The 19,217-nt window shown below is 41.1% G+C and overlaps 1 protein-coding gene across 1 annotated transcript in view; it reads left to right on the top strand.

Moving 5' to 3' along the window:
* CENPF (centromere protein F) overlaps positions 1,284-19,217 on the top strand; it is a 64,561-nt gene continuing 46,627 nt past the window's right edge. The window contains exons 1-7 of the mRNA XM_013970408.2: positions 1,284-1,396; positions 4,171-4,373; positions 5,647-5,843; positions 12,914-13,035; positions 13,462-13,553; positions 15,690-15,981; positions 17,095-17,297. Of these exons, the coding sequence (XP_013825862.2) occupies positions 4,212-4,373; positions 5,647-5,843; positions 12,914-13,035; positions 13,462-13,553; positions 15,690-15,981; positions 17,095-17,297 (1,068 nt within the window). The 5' untranslated portion in view covers positions 1,284-1,396; positions 4,171-4,211. The remainder of the gene's footprint in view (positions 1,397-4,170; positions 4,374-5,646; positions 5,844-12,913; positions 13,036-13,461; positions 13,554-15,689; positions 15,982-17,094; positions 17,298-19,217) is intronic.

Here is a 19,217-nt window from a genome sequence, read left to right as displayed (position 1 = left end):
TACCCTACAGGAATTTTTGAGTCTGTAGGGGGAGCCAGACAAAATTAGATATCTATATGTATACCTATATTTATCTATCCATCCATTTTAAAACACAGCAAAAATCCTTATAGTGAAGTATAAGCCAAAATCTACAAAAGGTCTAGGGAATTATTTCAAGGGGTGGGTGGGAAGAGCAAAAATTTTAAGAGGAAAGCGGTGTTTGAGTTGGGTGGAAGGATGAGTAAACTTTCAGTGAAGGATAAGGGGCTGCAGGAATAGCCTAATGGAAGGTAAACAGAAAGGTTGGAATCTGTTGAGGAACACAACAATTCATAGTTTTGATCCTGTCTTCTAAGGCTTATTTTTAGTTTGTTGCTGTTATTTAGTAGCTAAGTCCTGTTGGATTGGTTTTGCGACCCCATGAACTGTAGCCTGCCAGGATCCTCTGTCCAAGGGATTCTCCAGTCAAGAATACTGTGGGTTGCCACAGTGGGTTGCCATTTCCTTCTCCAAGGGATCTTCCCCACCCAGGGATGGAAACCCGCGTCTCCTGCATGGGCAGACAAGTTCTTTACCACTGAGCCACCAGGGAAGTCCATTATTTTTAGTTTAGGGTACATAAGTACACACATTACTAGGGAGCTTCATAAGAAAAGAGGGGGTTACATCCTACGTTCACAGTTTTTCTGGGTACAATCTTCTCCCCTGGAATCACAGATAACAAATGCTTAGAATCACTTGTTTAGAAGCAGTTAAACGTGAGACCCTGTTATCTTCTAGATTTCAGTTTCAAAAGACTTAAGCTTCTCCGTGCCTCAGTTAACCTTTAAATAAAAACAAGAATACTTTCCTAAAGAATCGTTAGGAATGACACAGGAGGAAGAATGTCTGCCAGAATAGTACTTTAGCAGATATGTCCTAAATTACATATTTAATAAGTAAGTAGATACGTGTGTGAAGTATTAAAAAGTTTTCACCTGGCAGCCTTCTCCCGCTGGCTGTAGCCGATAGACCACACCCTCCTAATCCGCCGTCCCATTCCCTGCCTTTGGAGGAAACAGCGGTTCGTAACGCCTCCCAGCCTCGGCTAAAGCACGTGGGCTCCGCCTCCCCACAACAACAAAAAACCCTGTAGCACCAGCCCCGGCCCCTCTGTGGACTTGGCTTGATTTTTAAATCCATCCGAAAGGGCCAATCATAAGCAGCCGTTCGACTATGCGGAAGCCGATTGGCTCACAACCTCTGATAGTGACCAATAGGCTTGCAGCCGAGTTCAGTCTCGAGGCCGGAAGCGGTCGAATCGAAAACCGGTGGCGGTCGCGGGCAGTTTGAATTGGCCTCTGTGCTCCAGCTCACGGAGGCTGGACAAGGACTCGCCTTTGAGAAGGGTTGTTTGCCCTCTCCCTCCAGCAAGGTGAGCGTTCTCCTTGGGTCCCAGCTCTGGTGGCGGGCGTGAGGGAGCCGCGGTCCTTGTGCTGGGGGCTCCTGGGCGGCGATGCCTGTGGGATGGCGCTTCTCGGCACTGAAGGTGCCGCGGGCCGCTGCCTCCTCCCACCCGAGGGACTAGAGAATCAGCCCTGGGCCAGGTTCTTAGGGGTCTCGGCGCCCCTGTGCTCCCGGTGAAAGTGGGCTTGCACTAGTGTCGGGAGCCCTTGCTCTGCCCTTTGGGGGAACTGATTCCTCTGTACGGTAAGGGACTTGAAGCTCAGCAGGTGTTTCACTGGCATCCTTCTGCACCTCCTGTTTGAAATTTGGACATCGGTCTTTTGTCCCTTGGAGGAGATGCCAACTTGGGATGTGAGAGGTTTGATCTGGGCAACGCTTTGGTGTGCCTGTTGTTCGTTGCGAGAGCATTTTCTCTTGCCTTCCCTTTCTTTACGCGTTTATTGGACTGCGCCTGTGGACCTGGCTTGCGCTATGGGATAAGGACTCAGAAATTTTAATTTTGATGAGAGAGGACAACTTCGGCAGATTTAAGGTGTCAATCATTCAACAATCTATATGGAACCACTGGGGCAACAGGACAAAAAAAAAAAAAAAATGTAAACCTCAAGATGAAAGAGGCAAAGGGGGTAGGGGGTGGGGTGATGAAGAAAAGCCCAGGAAGTCAAGGTTCCTGCCAAAAGGATCTGCAGGACTACGATCCTTCCAGAAATGCTCTTTTTATCTTAACCAAGTGGAAGACACTTCCCAGGCTCGAATCACTCAACCCCATAAAGTGCCCAAAGAAACTTGTGACTCGCGCACATCAAGTACTGCAGGCCGGTTCACACTTTTCCCTGTATCAGAATCCCCCATCTTCGGCAAGAAACTGGAGTCCCCGCCTACAGTGCCACCGCGGAGAGACTTTGAGTCCTATTCTCGAGCCTGTCCTGGAGGAGCAGGGAGAGTTTTCATTCACAGTCTCCGCCCCCCACCCCCTTTGCCTCTTTCATCTTGAGGTTTACATTAAAAACATTTTTTTGGTCCTGTTGCCCCAGGGGCTCCATATAGATTGGTGAATGACCGATACCTTAAATCTTTCGAAGTCATGCCCTCCAATCAAAATTATCTTGGGTCTGGTGATTGCTTTAACCGTTTATGTTTTGCTGTATCTTAAGACTTTGAAATGGAAAAGCATTTAACTTGCCAGTCGTCCTGTTTATTTCCATCGTCTGTATCACCTTTTTAAATCGGTTGTTTTAATATTTTGTTTGCTATGGTGTCTTGATGTAATGCTTTCCATGGCTGGCAGAATTGTTTCGGAGTTACAGTTGTGTTCCTCTGAAGGCACCCCTGAACTCCTGAATGAACGAGCTAGTTTATAATAGATGAGGTTGCTTATTGGGAAAGTGTAAATTGTCTTTGTTTCTGGAGAGGCACGCCACTCCTTGAAGTAGTTTTTGGGTGGATGGGAATGGGGTTTAAGATACTGTGTTCAAATAATTAAGGGGGAGGGGAGAATGGGAAAGAAAACCACTTTCCAAGGCTTGAAATTATGTGCTTTCTGAGACCCTTGCTTCTCTTTTAATTTTTGGAAAAAAAATTATTATTCTTAGTATTTTCATCAACTAATTTTTAATCATGCTGATAAATTTCCTTGATGAAGTCGATTGAAACAAAACACTAATATGGTTACGAACTTCATTTAGTAAAAAAAAAAAAACAAACCAGATTCTCATCCCCTTGCTAAAATAACTGGAAAATGAATGCTTTTTTTCCTTCTATTTACGTTCTAAAGGCTAATGAGAAAAGAATAATTGCCATACTTTTCTCCCAGCTGATTTAAATTTTCCAAGATATGTCCCAGAAAGAGGTAGGCTATTGCTGTCTTGGTACCATATGTAGCAATGTACAAATGAAAAAGTGTTTTTCAGGGACTAATATAATAGTTAATATGTATGGAAAGCTTATCAGGAGATAGTTTTCTAAAGGTTTAGGGAGTCACCACCATTATTATTCCCAAACAGGGAAACCAGAGCACAGACCTGTTAAATAATATGCCCAAGGCCACATATCTTGCGTATAGCTGAGAAGGGATTTGAATCACTAAGGCTATATACCTGATTCCTGGTCACAGTTGGCCTGGAGACTGACTTGACTGCATTTTGCAGTGATTCTGGGGCTTGTATGGCATTTATAGTTTGTTCATTCGTGCACTGACTCAACAAATGATAATCACGTGGGAGGAGGAGGCGGTACCTGTGTCATGAGAGACTCTGATGGAGAGAAAACACCAGATTATGATGGATGTCCTCAGGGAAGTCTTCTGGAGGAAGAGGGATGGAGTATGAGTGGGAACTAATGACATGAAGAGAAGAAAGACAAGCGTTTGCAAAATAACTTACGCATCTTCTTTGTCCTGTAAGCCCAATTTCCCCAGAAGCCTTGTACCAAAAAATTCATACCTTGTATAATGAAAATGAACTGAGTGGTAGAAAGCAGGTGGCCTAATGAGAAGTACGAAATGAGAAATAAGAAAAACAGAAAGCAAGGTGAAACCAAATGAGCATAATGTGTACTACTTCGCAGTCAGAGTTATTGGGAGTCACCTGGCAGAGGGTGGCTAGATGGATGCCATACTTTGTTATTTTTTGAAAGAAGTTTTGAAATTTGATTCTTAGAGGTGGTTATGTAGATTAGTTTGTCTCTGAGACTAGAAGTTTCATTTTACTGTGGTAGGATCAGCAGTCTGTTTATTCTTTTCAGTTTATTTATAAATGTTTGAGTAATAAAGAAAGGAGAGCAAAATGAGCTGGGCTTTGGAAGAATGGAAGGAAGGCCTGCCTACAAGAGCTCTTCAGAAGATTCAAGAGCTTGAAGGCCAGCTCGACAAACTGAAGAAAGAAAGGCAGCAGAGGCAGTTTCAGCTTGACACCCTGGAGGCTGCGTTGCAGAAGCAAAAACAGAAGGTATCACCGAAATGCTGGTATTTAAAACTGTTCACTCATTATTTGGATCAACAGTTTTATCTTGGTCCTTTTTTACTTTAGAGAAAGATGATTTTGCTGTCTTCAGGTGGTAATCCTCCTTCCTCTCCTCTACTGAGTCTTTTTTATTGTGATCACCTTATTTCTCCCTCCTCTGTCCTCATTTCTGCTTATGTGCTCGTGTGTAGGAGTGCTGAGTTCCATTTTCACTTCTCTTAGGGATGAATGGGACATTGCTTTCGCATTCAGCACCAACATGGCCAAAAGGCTTTGGCTCTGAATCTGGGGTCAGTGTGAGACTACTCTGCAGCCAAAATAGATACTGCTTTTTTTTTTTTTTTGCCAGGGATGGGGCGGGGGGTGGTGGGGCTGTGCCGTTTGTGGGATCTTAGTTCCCTGACCAGGAATCGAACCTACACTCCCTGCAGTGGAAGCTCAGAGTCTTAACCACTGGATCACCAAAGAAGCCTCCTGCTGCTGCTCAGTCGCTTCAGTCATGTCCGGCTCTGTGCGACCCCATAGACAGCAGCCCACCAGGCTCCCCTGTCCCTGGGATTCTCCAGGCAAGAACACTGGAGTGGGTTGCCATTCCCTTCTCCAATGCATGAAAGTGAAAAGTGAAAGTGAAAGTCACTCAGTTGTGTCTGACTCTTAGTGACCCCGTGGACTGCAGCCTACCAGGCTCCTCTGTCCATGGGATTTTCCAGGCAGGAGTACTGGAGTGGGTTGCCATTGCCTTCTCGGAAGTAGTCTCCTAGACACTGCTTTCTGACAGTGAGCTTTCACAGTGGAGTTCCCAGATCTCTCCAGGGCTAGTAAATGGAAACTTAAGTAGTATTTCTTTCATGCTAGAGTAGTAATAACAATTACTGCTTCTAAAATGTTTTTGCTAGTGAGAGAATTTTTCAATTTCTTACACTTACTGGCTTTGGCAACTGAACTTGAAAATGAGTAGCTAAGAGAGGGTTTCTAAGGTTAACTTTTTAAAATTCTCAAAAGCATATTAAAGCCTCTCTAGGACTGGTGTGTGTAGACCTAGCCAAAGACAGTGTAATACATGACTTTGTAAAGCTTTTCTATTAATAAACTTCAAAATGAGATCATCTAGGATTTCTCTGTTCATCAAGCATTGACTTCTGGATTATTACAATCGTATCTCAGAAAATTAGTCGTCAGGGTTAGACTCAGATTCACAGGTAATGTCTGATAAGTTCGTGAGTAAGTGATGTATTTCCTTTTGAACAATCCCCATTAGATTGAGAATGAAAAAACTGAGGGTGCAAACCTGAAAAGGGAGAACCAAAGCTTGATGGAAATATGTGAAAATCTGGAGAAGACGAAGCAGAAGATTTCTCATGAACTTCAAGTCAAAGAGTCACAAGTGAATTTCCAAGAAGGTCAACTGAACTCGAGCAAAAAACAAATAGAAAAGCTGGAACAGGAACTTAAAAGGTAACTTTTGGGAATAGTATTTATTATGGATGTCTGCATATGTGTTTATCAGATGTGTCCTTTTTATGATGTTGCTACTACATATTGCAGTTTTTTTCTTTCCAGTGGAATGAACAGTGATTTGAGGACAATTCTTATACGCTTCAGTCCTGTTGTCGCATGGCTCAGGGCTGTGTAAATTCATTAATGGTTGCTGGCTTATTCATTTACTTATTCAGTATATGTTTATTAAGCTGCCTCATGTGCCAGGCACTGTGTTTGTTACGAGGGGGGTGCAATGATAAATTCCCAAACTGTCAACAGTGGTTACTGGAAAGATGGAGGGAAGTTAAAACGTGGGTTATATTGACGGCTTGTGTCTTCTCTGCATGGAAAAGCTGTTGTACAGGAGAGAACTAGTCCCCAAGGGTGAGGAGCATTGAGAGCTCAGTGAAGATTGGAGGCCAGGAATTTATAGTGGGACCAGTCCATAGAGCTGTATGAGGTTTTTTTTTTTTTTCTTTAGCATGTGGGATGTAAATGCTAAGAAGATATCCCAGAGGATTGATTTAGGGTTTGGGGGCAAGGGTGATGGGATAGAAGTCAATGGAGTAATTGAGGATGTGGAAGAGAGTGAATGAACTTGCGTGCCAGCTGGGTGCCACGGAATCTCAGCTGGCGAGGAGGAAAGTGAAGTCTGGAAGACTTTCCCACTGAGATCCCCATCCGGGAGACCCTTCTTCCATCTTAAGAATTCCCCAATCAATTCACTGATTTCACTCTATGACTGCATCTCTCTTCCTGCCCTGGAAACACGTGGACACAGTTGGGGAAGATGGGGGTGGGGGAAATGGGGAAATTGGGATTGACATACATGCACTACCTTGTATGAAAGAGATGGCTAGTTGGAACCTATTGTAAAGCATAGGGAACTCAGCTCAGTGCTCTGTGACGACCTAGATGGGTGGGCTGGGGGCGTGGGGGGTAGGAGGGAGGTCTAAGAGGGAAGGGAGTATATACACAGAGCTGATTCCCTTTACTGTGCAGCAGAAACCAAGCACAACATTGCAAAGCAATTATACTCCAATTAAAAAAATAAAACTGCTCGTCTTACAAAAGGCAGCCAATAAAATACTTGTTAAATGCGGAAAAAATCACCAATTTCAATGCCATATTTAAGCAATTTTTTAAAAAAGTGCTTATTACTATTTTTCCATTAAAAAAAAAAATCCCTAAACAACTAGAGGCATTAATCAAAGTTTAGTGGGACTTGAGCACTGCGAGCTTATAAATGGAATCTTCTGATTCTAACAGTGGAAGATTAAAAGCAAAAAAGACTAGCAAATTGCCCCATGTTAATTCTGCAAATGTTCCCCTAGAAATTTTAAGAATAAATTTTATTTTTAAATAACTTCATACTTCCAGAATCAGTTGTTAACACCTTACATAACTGGGGTACAATGACCAAACCAGAAATAAACATTAATTCAGTACTATTAACTTATTGGAATTTCTCTCATTTTTCCAGTCATGTCCTTACTCATTTTTCCAGGAATGTCCTTTTTGTACTCTAGGACCTAAGCCAGGATTCCATGTTGCATTTAGTGGATGTTTTCTTTTTTCCCTAAGCTGTGATGGTTTCTTGACTTTTGTGACTTTGACATCTTTAAGGAGCACTAGACCCCTTTATTGTACAATAGTACTCAATTTGGATTTGTCCGCTGTTTTTCAGCAATGGCAGAGCTGACACTTAGGACTGGATTATTTGTTGTGGAAGGCTGCCCTGTTCACCATAGGATACGTGGAATTCCTGGCCTCCATGCACTACATGCCAATAGCACTTACCCCATCTCCAAATTTTGACAGTCAGGAATGCCACCAGGCACTGCCAAATGCCCTTTGGGAGGGCAGAGTCATCCTGGAGAGAATCTCTGGGTCAGACTGAGGCTATGGATTTTTGGTAAAAGTATCACAGAACTAGTGACATGCCTTTCTCAGTGCCTCATATCAGAGGGTACATGATTCAATTTGACTTTTAAACCATCACTTGGTTAGGGTGTCACCTGAATTTCTGGATTGTAAATTACTGTCTTTCCATTTGTATTTAATAAGTATTTTAATACCAAGAACTTTTTTCCAGGCATAGCTTGTGGTTATTTTAATTCTACCTACAAAGCAAACATATTTTTGAAAGGTAGAACATTTAAAAATTAAGAGTTGACTCTGCAGATCTATGAGTTCTGCATCCACAGATTCAACCACTAGGGTCAAAAATATTTGAAGAAAAAATTTCAGTGTTCCAAAAGCAAAAATTAAATTTGCATGCTGACAACTATTAACACAGTATATACATTATATTAGGTATTATAAGTAACCTAGAGATGATTTAAAATATACAGGGTGATGTGCATAGATTATTATGCAGATGCTACCTAAATGATTTTGTATGAGCGTTGAGCCTTTGCACATTTTAGTATTTAAAGTGAAAGTGCAAGTAGCTCAGTTGTGTCTGACTCTTTGCAACCCCATGGACTATACAGTCCCTGGAATTCTCCAGGCCAGTACTGGAGTGGGGAGCCTTTCCCTTCTTCAGGGGATCTTTCCAACCCAGGGATCAAACCCAGATCTCCCACATTGCAGGTGGATTCTTTACCAGCTGAGACACAAGGGAAGCCCTTTAGTATTTAAGAGGGTCCTAGAACCAACCTTCTGCAGGTACCAAGGGTTGATTGTATGCTTGTCTTTTTATGAAGATGATAGGTACACAGCAGTCTTTTTCTAATTTTGTTTTCTATCCATGTGTAAGGTGGCTATTCAGTCGCAATGTTAGAATGATAAATAAATGTCTATTTTATTCTTTGTTTTCCTAAACTTTATCTTTGTCTGTCTTGTTTATCACTGTATTCCTAGCACTTGGCAGTTGCAGGTCCTCAAATACTTGTTGAATGAATAAATGAAAGAAGCTTTTGTTTTGGAAAGCAGGTGCTTGGGAAGTAGGAAGTTCACTTCAGTATGCTGGAATAATTATTTCTTTGAAAAGAACATTTTGGGTGCCAATGTTAGAAATATTGATTTTAATAATTTAGACAGAAACATTCATATTTTAACATTTGAGGAAGAGATGCTTGGCTAAATGAAACCTAGTAGAAAACAGCTTAATTTAGTACATTTTTTTCAGTGGTGATAGTTTGTGTGTTTTTTTTCCCTAGGAGACAGGTGATACAAAGGTTTATAAAAATAACAGCAGGGTATATTTTTATTTACTATTTAAAATTAAGAAACTTTTTCAAATGAAAAGATAGGGAAAAGGAGATAAGATGTGAATTTGAGAGGGAAAAGAAACACCAATTTTGCGAATTCCTTCAAAATTTCTCTCCAGAGTCACCAGCCTTTTACACCTTGGGAAGTCTGTAGACCTGCAGCGTCCAGTATGGTAGCCGCTGGCTACATGTGGCCGTGGGACACTTGAAATGTGCTTAGTGTAAATGCAGGTGTGCTGGAAGTACACACTGAACTCCAAATTCTGAAGATTTAGTACAAAAACATGTAAAATACCTTATTAATGATTTTTGCATTGAGTGAGGTGAAATGATAATATCAAAAATAATGAGTGAAATATTAAGATTGAATTCATTTATTTCTTGTTATTTTGTTCACACTACTAGAACATTTCTATTGGAGAGGTGTTACCTATTGTAAATTCAAAGGTGATTTTATTTGCTGCATAGCCATTTTCGGCTCATAACATTACTCTTCTTTCTCGGACAGAATTTAGAGCCGGGAGGAGCTAGGGCGCTGAGGCCCTTCCTTTGTTCCTTTCTTCCCTCCCTGCTTTGAGTAATGTGTCCTTGGCAAAGAGAATGGTGCCCATCATTAGCGATTGTCTGAGGAGCTTCATTTTGTTTCTTGTGTTAAGGGAAAATCAGAGACACAGGTCAAGCTGCAAGAATTGAGTTCTTTTGAAAGGTCTTAGGACTTAAATGGTAAGGATACTTGACACCTGCACAGTCCAGGTTCTCTGTATCCTCAGCTTCCACACCTAACAATATGAAGGGCTGAAGATATTACTGCCAATTTTATATAAGGGACTTGAGCATCCCTGGATATTTGTCATCTGCAGGGGTCTTGGAACCAATGCTCCGCACATACTGAGAATGATTGTGTTTAGCTCACTTTCTCCATTTCTTTGGGTCTGTTTCCTGCCAGTATCTTTTCTACATGCATGAAGTTAACTTTTTATATATGCATTTTAAAAATGTCATAAAAGGCATGGTATGTATATTAAGGCTATGTTTTTATTTATTTAAAATTTCTATTTATTTAATTTTTAACTGGAGTATAATTGCTTTATAATACTGGGTTAGTTTCTGCTGTACAACAGTGGGAACCAGCTATAAGTACATGTATGTCCCGACCCTCTTAAGCCCCCCTGCCAGCCCCCCGTCCCAGCCCTCTGGATTGTCACGTGGCGCTCCCTGCGGTCCAGAGCAGCTTCCTGCCAGCCGAGTGTCTGATGCATGGCAGTGTATATGACAGTGCTGCTTTCTCCATCCCCCCGCTCTCTCCTTCTCCTCTGCCCACAAGTCCATTCTCTGTTTCTGCCTGGCAGATGGGTTCATCAGCACCATTTTTCTAGATCCCTTATATATGTCCTAATATGTGATACTTGTTTTTCTCTTTCTGGCCTCCTTCACTCTATGTGGCAGACTCTACGTTCATCCACATCACTACAAATGACCCAGTCTCTTTCCCGTTTATGGCTGAGTAATATTCCATTGTATATTTGTACATCTTTTTTATCCATTCATTTGTCTGTGGACATTTAGCTTGATTCCATGAACTGGCTATTGTAAATAGTGCTGCAGTGAACATTTGGGGTTGTCGTTGTTGTTCAGACACTAAGTTTTGTCTAACTCTTTTGTGACCCCCATGGACTATAGCCTGCCAGGCTCCTCTGCCCATGGGATTTCCCAGGCAAAAAAACAACTGGATTGGGTAGCCATTCCCTTCTCTAGGGGATCTTCCCAACCCAGGGATTGAACCCATGTCTCCTGCATTACAGGCGGATTCTTCTACTGCTGAGCCACTGGTGAAGCCCTAACATTGGCGTACATAGGTCTTTTTAAATTATGGTTTTCTCAGGGTATATGCCCGGAGAAGGCAATGGCACCCAACTCCAGTACTCTTGCCTGGAAAACCCCATGGACGGAGGAGCCTGGTAGGCTGCAGTCCATGGGGTCGCTAAGAGTCGGCACAACTGAGCGACTTCACTTTCACTTTTCACTTTCATGCATTGGAGAAGGAAATGGCAACCCACTCCAGTGTTCTTGCCTGGAGAACCCCAGGGATGCGGGAGCCTGGTGGGCTTCTGTCTATGGGGTCGCACAGAATCAGACACGACTGAAGTGACTTAGCAGCAGCAGCAGCAGCAGCAGCAGCAGCAGCAGCAGCAGCAAGGTATATGCCCAGTAGTGGGATTGCTGGGTCATATGGTAGTTTTTAGCTTTTTTAAGGAACCTCAGTACTGTTCTCCACAGTGGTTGTATCAATTTTCATTCCACTGGCAGTGCAGGAGGGCTCTCTTTTTTTTCTGCATCCTCTACAGCATTTATTGTTTGTAGATTTTTTGATGATGGCTGGTCTGACCTGTGTGAGGTGATACCTGTCTGCAGTTTTGATCTGTGTTTCTGTAATAATGAGCGATGTTGAGAATATTTTCATGTTGTTGGGCGTCTATCTGTCTTTTTTGGAGAAATGTCTGTTTAGATCTTCCATTTTTTTGATTAAAAAATAATTTTTATTTCCGTATTTATTTTTGGCTGTGTTGGGTCTTCATTGCTGTGCAGGCTCTTTTTCCAGTTGCAGTGAGCAGGGCTGCTCTCTTGTGAAACACAGGCTCTAGGGCATGCGGGTTTTGGGAGTTGGGATGCGTGCGCTCAGTGGTTGCAGCTCTGGGGCTCCAGAGAACAGGCTCGGTAGTTGCGGTGCATGGGCTTAGTTGCTCCACGGCACGTGGGATCTTCCTGGATCAGGGATCGAACCCATGTCTCCTGCATTGGCAGGTGGATTCTTTACCACTGAGCCACCAGGGAAGCCCTGTTGTTGTAGTTTTATATTGAACTCCATGAGCTGCTTGTATATTTTGGAGATTAATCTTTTGTCAGTTGCTTCATTTGTAAGTATTTTCTCCCATTCTGCTGCTGCTGCTAAGTCGCTTCAGTCGTGTCCGGCTCTGTGCGACCCCGTAGACAGCAGCCCACCAGGCTCCCCTGTCCCTGGGATTCTCCAGGCAAGAACACTGGAGTGGGCTGCCATTTCCTTCTCCAGTGCATGAAAGTGAAAAGTGAAAGTGAAGTCGCTCAGTCATGTCCGACTTCTAGCGACCCTATGGACTGTAGCCCACCAGGCTCCTCCGTCCATGGGATTTTCCAGGCAAGAGTCCTGGAGTGGGGTGCCATCGCCTTCTCCATTCTCCCATTCTGAGGGTTGTCTTTTCATCATCTTATTTATCATTTCGTTTGCTGTCTGAAAGCTTTTAAGTTTAATTAGGTCCCATTTGTTTATTTTTCTTTTCATTTCTCTAGAAGGTAGGTCAAAAGGATCTTGCCAAAATCTATGTTATTAATATAATGACAATATTATATGTAATGTTATCTAGTTTCAAGATTTGAGCCCCTGCTTCAATGATACCAATGTCCTCCTGTCTTAAGTTCTGGGTTTTTTTTTTTTTTTTTTTTTTGATAACACCGTGTCTTTCTTTGGCCTAGAATATAAAATTTGGTTGGAATGTGTCCCAACCCTCCCAACTCTTCTTTGCTGTGATAGTGGTTATTACAGATCTTCATTATAGCCTTTATCACACTGTAATTGGCTGGCTTATATTTCTGTTTTCCTAACCAGACCGAATTTCTTTGGAGACAAAGGACTGTCTCGCAATTAGTTCTTATGAAGTGTCTGTTGGATAAATGCAGTGGCAGGAATTCTTAGCCAGTGGGTTTTCTTGTCAGTTTGTTGCTCTCTGGGAATGTGTGGTGGTGGCGTTCTGCAGCCGTGACTCTGGTGTGGCATCCTCTCGGGTTGTTTTCTCACAGGTGTAAATCTGAACTTGAAAGAAGCCAGCAAGTGGCACAATCTGCGGATGTCTCTCTGAATTCATGCCTTACACCACAGAAAATTTTTGCAACTCCGCTCACACCAAGCCAGTATTATAGCGGTAAGGATTCTTTTCCCTTTGTATAAATAACTCTTTTGTTGAGATTTTAATTCTGCCCAAGAAAATGAAATCATTCAACCTTGAATTCAGCTTCTAATTTAAGCATTAAAAACAACAACAAAAAGCAGCCATTAGTTGTTACACATATATTTGTGTATCTGTTGAAATATGTTGCACCATCAGTCAGCCTTTAAGCTTTTCACTTTATCCGTCTATGGTATTTTTAAAAATAATTCAGCTTTGGAATATTCAAAATACTTGTCTTTCCATGCATTTTAATACTTGGGTAATTTGAGCAGTATTGGTTGGCTTAACCAAAATGTTCTTTCTATCTGATGTATGAAGATACTCATTTCTAGACTATCATAATGATTCTTTGCAAAATCAGTGATCAAACTGAAACTGTATCTCGTTGTCTGTGTTTAGGGTCCAAATATGAAGATCTAAAAGAGAAATATAATAAAGAAGTTGAAGAACGAAAAAGATTAGAGGCAGAGGTAAAAGCCTTGCAGGCAAAGGTAAGTTAATTATGGGCCTTTTAATGGAGTGTGCAGTTGAAGTACTTTGATATAGGTAGGATAGAAAAAAGAAGGAAAAATCTGCTCTGCATAGGATTGACCCGTTTTTCTTACACTGAGAAAACAGTTCCTGGCTCATTGGTTATGATATTTTTAAGTTTAAAAGTAGGTTAAGAGTGGAATAAAATGGATTGGGCAGGTGACTTGATCTCTAAATATCAAATAGGCCCCAAATTCCCCAGAAACTGTGGAAACATACTTAAGATCTTATGATAAAGAATATGTTTGGAGAGGGTGGGACCAGTTATTCCTGGCTGACTTTGGCACCTGGAGGCAATTGGTTCCTATTCAGACCTTACCAGGGCTTCCCTGGTGTCTCAGACGGTAAAGCGTCTGCCTGCAATGCGGGAGACCCAGGTTCGATTCCTGGGTCGGGAAGTTCCCCTGGAGAAGGAAATGGCAATCCACTCCAGCATTCTTGCCTGGAAAATCCCATGGACGGAGGAGCCTGATAGGCTACAGTCCATGGGGTCGCAAAGATTCAGACATGACTGAGCAACTTCACTTTCACTTTTAACAGGGATGAGAGGTTTAGGGATCATTATTAATGAAATGTTTATTTCAGGTGAGAAGGTTGTCAACATTATCTCTCTAGTTCTTTTAAATAAGTAGCTGACAAGGGATTTAAACTCCAGTTTGATAGGGGAAAAAGGCTGAGAGGTAGGTGAAAGATTTGCTTAACATCAATAAAATAAAACGCATGTTTTGGGAACCCCAGCTTTTAGTTACCAGGTATTTTCAGGGTCAGTCCTGTATCTGTAGAATATACCTTTCCCATTTCTGCTCACATGGTACTATTTGTTTTTTGTTTTTTTAAATTCCAGTTTGGTACTGAATGGCACAGTTCCACTAAGCATGTGAACTTGGTGAGATGGCCCAACTTAGCAGACAGGTTAAGGCTGAATTTATAGGTAGATGCCTTAAATAGTGAGGATCAAAAAGTATCTGTTAGAGTTTTAGCAATTTCAATTTTTTTTTTAAGCCTTTAACCCTTGTTTTGAGATCACCAGAGTTTTGATACATAGCAAAGGCATTGCTTTTCAACACGAATAAAAGTTAAACAGTAAACTTATGATTGTCTTGGAAATATCATTTGTTTTGTTACCCATTTCAGTCATTGGTATCAATTCTGGCCCTGACATCTGTTCCCAGAGTTATTTTGTGGAGGACTGTGAGTCTCCAGAAACATTAAACCTCTCCCCGTGGTGAGAAAAGCCCCTGCTATAAAAAATTTAACTCAGCTGCTGTAGCTGCAACTTGATGTTTGTCAGAATGGAGAGAGAGAACAAACAGGATTCTAAACAGCAGAAGACCCACAAATGTGTTTTATGTAATACAGAATGCCTCTCAGGACATTTCTTGGGGGGAACGGTGTGGTGGAAGATGGAAGAGTTCTTTAGTTAGTACTGAATTCTGAGTCTCTGTGTGCAAAGCTCTAGGGGGAGGGGACCAAGGATGGGCAAAGGAAGATCATATTTCAGAATTCACAATGGCAGTGAGTGCTCACATGCGTTTTTATGAAGTATAGGAGGGATGCAGGATAAATACAAAAGCTGAGCCCAGTTAAAATAGATTGGACCTCAGATGGTACTGGCTTCACCCTCCAGTGGTAAGTCTGACCATTAGAACATTTCTCTGGGTAATGGGACTCAGTGTGTCCTCTGACTTGATGAATGTTCTTTCTTGGTACACAGTAGAAGTGCTATTAAATACCTTCTTGGCGTGGCTTTATGTTCTATTTGAAAATAAGTACGTAGTCTTTTTTTAAAATTTTAGTTGTTGTATAGCTGATTTACAGTGTTGTATTAGTTTCAGGTGTACAGCAAGGTGATTCAGTTATATATATATATATACACACACACACACACATTTTCATATTCTTTTCTGTTACAGTTTATTGCAAGTTATTGAATATAGTTCCCTGTGTGTAAGATCTTGTTTATCTATATTACATGTAGTAGTTTTTCCCCCACCACCACTTTCCTCTTTCATGAGCATATTTATGTCTGTGAGTCTAGTACGTAGTCTTAAATATTGTGACTTCTAAAGGGCTCTAAAGGGCTTCTGTTTTTACAGAAAGCAAGCCAGGCTATTCCCCAAAGCACCATGAATCACCGGGACATCGCCCGACATCAGGCTTCTTCATCTGTGTTCTCATGGCAACAAGAAAAAACCCCAAGCCGTCTTTCATCTAACACTCTAAAAACTCCAGTTAGGAGAGATTTCTCTGCATCTCATTTTTCTGGGGAACAAGAAGTGACTCCAAGTAGATCAACTTTGCAAATAGGGAAAACAGATGCTAATAGCAGTTTCTGTGATAATTCTAGCAATTCTCATCTTTTGGATCAGTTGAAAGCACAGAACCAAGGTAACTTCTTGAGTTAAATTTTCTGAGATAATTTCAGACATGACTCAGACACTTTTAATCCTAGAAAGTGGTAATGTGTTTTGTTAGACCCATCCGTGGTTAACATCCCAGCCTGGTAATATGAAAATAGTGTCTTTGGGATAATGAAAAAAGCTATCACCATTTGGAAAGATACCTTTATTTTACCAAAAAGCTGGTGCTGTGAAGACTTCAAAAGTAGGGTGAGTGGCTTTGACTTTGTGAAGCAGAGAAAAGTGGTTACTGTTGTCATTCCCTGCGCTTCTCACCTGGCTCCTTTTGTGGCCCGTGGAACAAGCTAGTTTTGGCCAGAGGTGTGGCGTGTGTCTACAGAACAGCTTTTCTTTGTGCTGCCAGGTTGTCCATATGGGGGCAAACCTGTAACCTTGGCTGCTGCGCCACGCTGCTGCTGACAGCCAAGGGTGCCAGGTGGTGGTTTGGAATCTGCTCTGCAGACTATGATCATTTCCAGTGCTGTGATAGATTGAAAATCAGCATCAGCGTGCACTGGTGAGAGCTAGCTATTGCACGGCCAGTGCCTTTGGAACCAGTATTGTGTATGTGTGGGGAGAAAAAAATGAAAAGAAATTAGTGTTAATTTTGGCAGTAGAGGAGGCTCACACTGTCTTGCTCTTTATTGGAGGTAAAGCCACTAGAGAACACAGGGGGATGAAGTTTTCACTGCTTAGCACTCATTTGCATTGATACAGGTACAAGCAAGCAAATGTTTTAGGGTGTCTAAAACCAAGTGGTAATTTTAACATGGGGTATTACATGTGATACAATTTTTGCAGTTGTCTCAATAAAATACTATTCCTGATTTTAGAAAAGCATTCTCCCCTGCCACAAGTTTTCTATGAAAACATAAAAGTTTTCTTCTGCTTTTAATAGGATTTTTGAATACAAATAACAATAAAAACTAAATATTGAAATTAAATCCAATTAAAAGCTTCTTTGTTTAATGTGAATTGATTTCTATTTGACTCACCAAAGATTTCAGAGTGTAGTAACGGTGATACATTCTGAGTTTAGTTGTAAATTTCTTTGTGAAAAATATGTGTTAATTGAAGTATGGGTTTTGTTTGTGATTTAAAGAACTAAGGAGCAAGATTAGTGAGCTGGAACTATGTCTGCAAGGACAAGAAAAAGAAATGAAAGGCCAAGTGAATAAACTTCAAGAACTCCAACTCCAACTGGAGAAAGCAAAAGTGGAATTAAACGAAAAAGAGAAAGTTTTGAACAAAACCCGGGATGAACTAGTGAGAACAACTTCACAGTATGACCAGGCCTCAACCAAGGTACTCAACTTTTCATTAGTTATTGATAAATCTGCATTTTTTCATACAATTATTTGGAAAGAGTATGCTTAGACTTGTAAAATAAATATTAGTAATGAACCTTATTAATATATACTAGGCAGTATTGATTGCGGTTGAACAGTAAGTTCTTTTAGAATTTGGTAGATCTGGGTCAAATCTGGACTGTGTATTTTTTAGCTGAGGGACTTGGACAGGTTGCTGATCTCTCTCGCACCTCAGAGGGTGGTGAAGAATAGAGATGTGTGTACAGCATCTGGCAGGTGCCTGATACGTAGAGGAGGCGCTTGAAGTCATGGAGCTTTAAAAGAGGCTTAGGACATATGATAGAGCTGAATCGATCTACTCATGGAAACCAATATATACCCTTCTGCCATTTAACCTTTTTTCTTTTTCAAGTTTTTTCTTTCGTATTGGGGTATAGCTGATAACAGTGTTGTGATGGTTCTAGGTGAACAGCGAAGGGACTCAGCCATACATATACATGCATCCATTCTCCCCCAAACTCGCCTCCCATCCAGGTTGCCACACGTCATTGAGTGGAGTTCCCTGTGCTGAACAGTATGTCCTTGTTGGTTACCCATTTTCAACATAGCAGTGTGTACCTGTCCATCCGAAACTTCCTAACTATCCCTTCACCCATCCTTCCCCCGGCAACCATTAGTTCATTCTCTAAATCTGTGAGTCTGTTTCTGGATGCAATTTGAGTCATTTGCTGACTCATTTGACAAATATTTATTGACAGTCTGCTGTATGTCAGGCACTGTTCTAGACCTAGAATGCGGCAGTAGCAGTGAGTAAATAGACAAAAAGCACTGCCCTTACGGAGCTTCATCCTAATGGGGGATGTAACAAAAATGTATCAGGCACATTGATAGTGCGCTATATGGCAACAAGAGTAGAGAAAAATGAATTCATTTTATATATTTCTGAATTTTATTTACTAATAATTTGTTAAGGATTCTTCTGTCTATATTCATGACGGATGTTGGTCTGCTGTTTTATCTTTTTGTACTGTCTTTGCCTGGTATTTGTATCAGAGGTAATTCTAGCTTCATAAAATGGACTGGGAAGCGTTCCCTCCTCTTCTGAATTTTTGGAAGATATTGTGTAGAATTGGTGTTATTTCTTCTTTATAACATTTGGTAGAATTCTCCGTGAAACTGTCTGGGCCTGCTGATTTCTTTTTGGGAGTTCTAAAATGACAAGTTTAACTTTTAAAATAGTGACAACTATTAAAATGATTTATTTCGCATTGGATGAGGTGGGTTAGTTTGTGATTTTTAGAGTAACTTTCATCTAAATTCTCAAATTCATAAATGTGGCGTTCATAGTACTTCCTTCTTCTTCTGCTGACTGTAGGCCAGGCTTATTCCCTGTTCCTTTCTGATGTTTGTGTCTTCTGTTTTGCTCTTGGTCACTATCGCTGGGAGTTTCCAGTTTTATGGCTCTTTTATTGATCTTACCAAAGAGCCAGCTCTTTAATTGATTGATTTTCTCTATTTACTCTATTTCAGTGGTTTTTTTTTTTTTTTTCTGCGCTCTGTTATTTTCTTCTGCTTGCTTTGAGTTTATTTTGCTCTTTTTCTAGGTTGTTGAGGTGGGCCGCTTAGTTTATTGACTTGAGACTTTTCTTCTTTTCTAATGCAGACATTTAATGTGATAAATTTCCCTTTCCATACTACTTTCACTGTGCCCTTCAAATTTTGATATGTCTGGTGGATTATTCAGAAATACCTTGTTTAGTTTCCAAGTATTTGAGATTTTTCTCTTTTTGTTTTTCATTTATTGTTTGACTCCTTTGCTGTCAGAGAACATATTCTATGATTTCAGTTCTTTAGATTTCTTGGGGTTTGTTTCATGGTCTAGGATATGGTCTGTCTTGGTATATATTTCATAGCC

The sequence above is a fragment of the Capra hircus genome, chromosome 16, assembly GCF_001704415.2.
Source record: "Capra hircus breed San Clemente chromosome 16, ASM170441v1, whole genome shotgun sequence".
NCBI classification, from domain to species: Eukaryota; Metazoa; Chordata; class Mammalia; order Artiodactyla; family Bovidae; genus Capra; species Capra hircus.
Note: the sequence above shows the minus strand (reverse complement) of the source record. Positions and strands in the feature narration are given on the sequence as shown.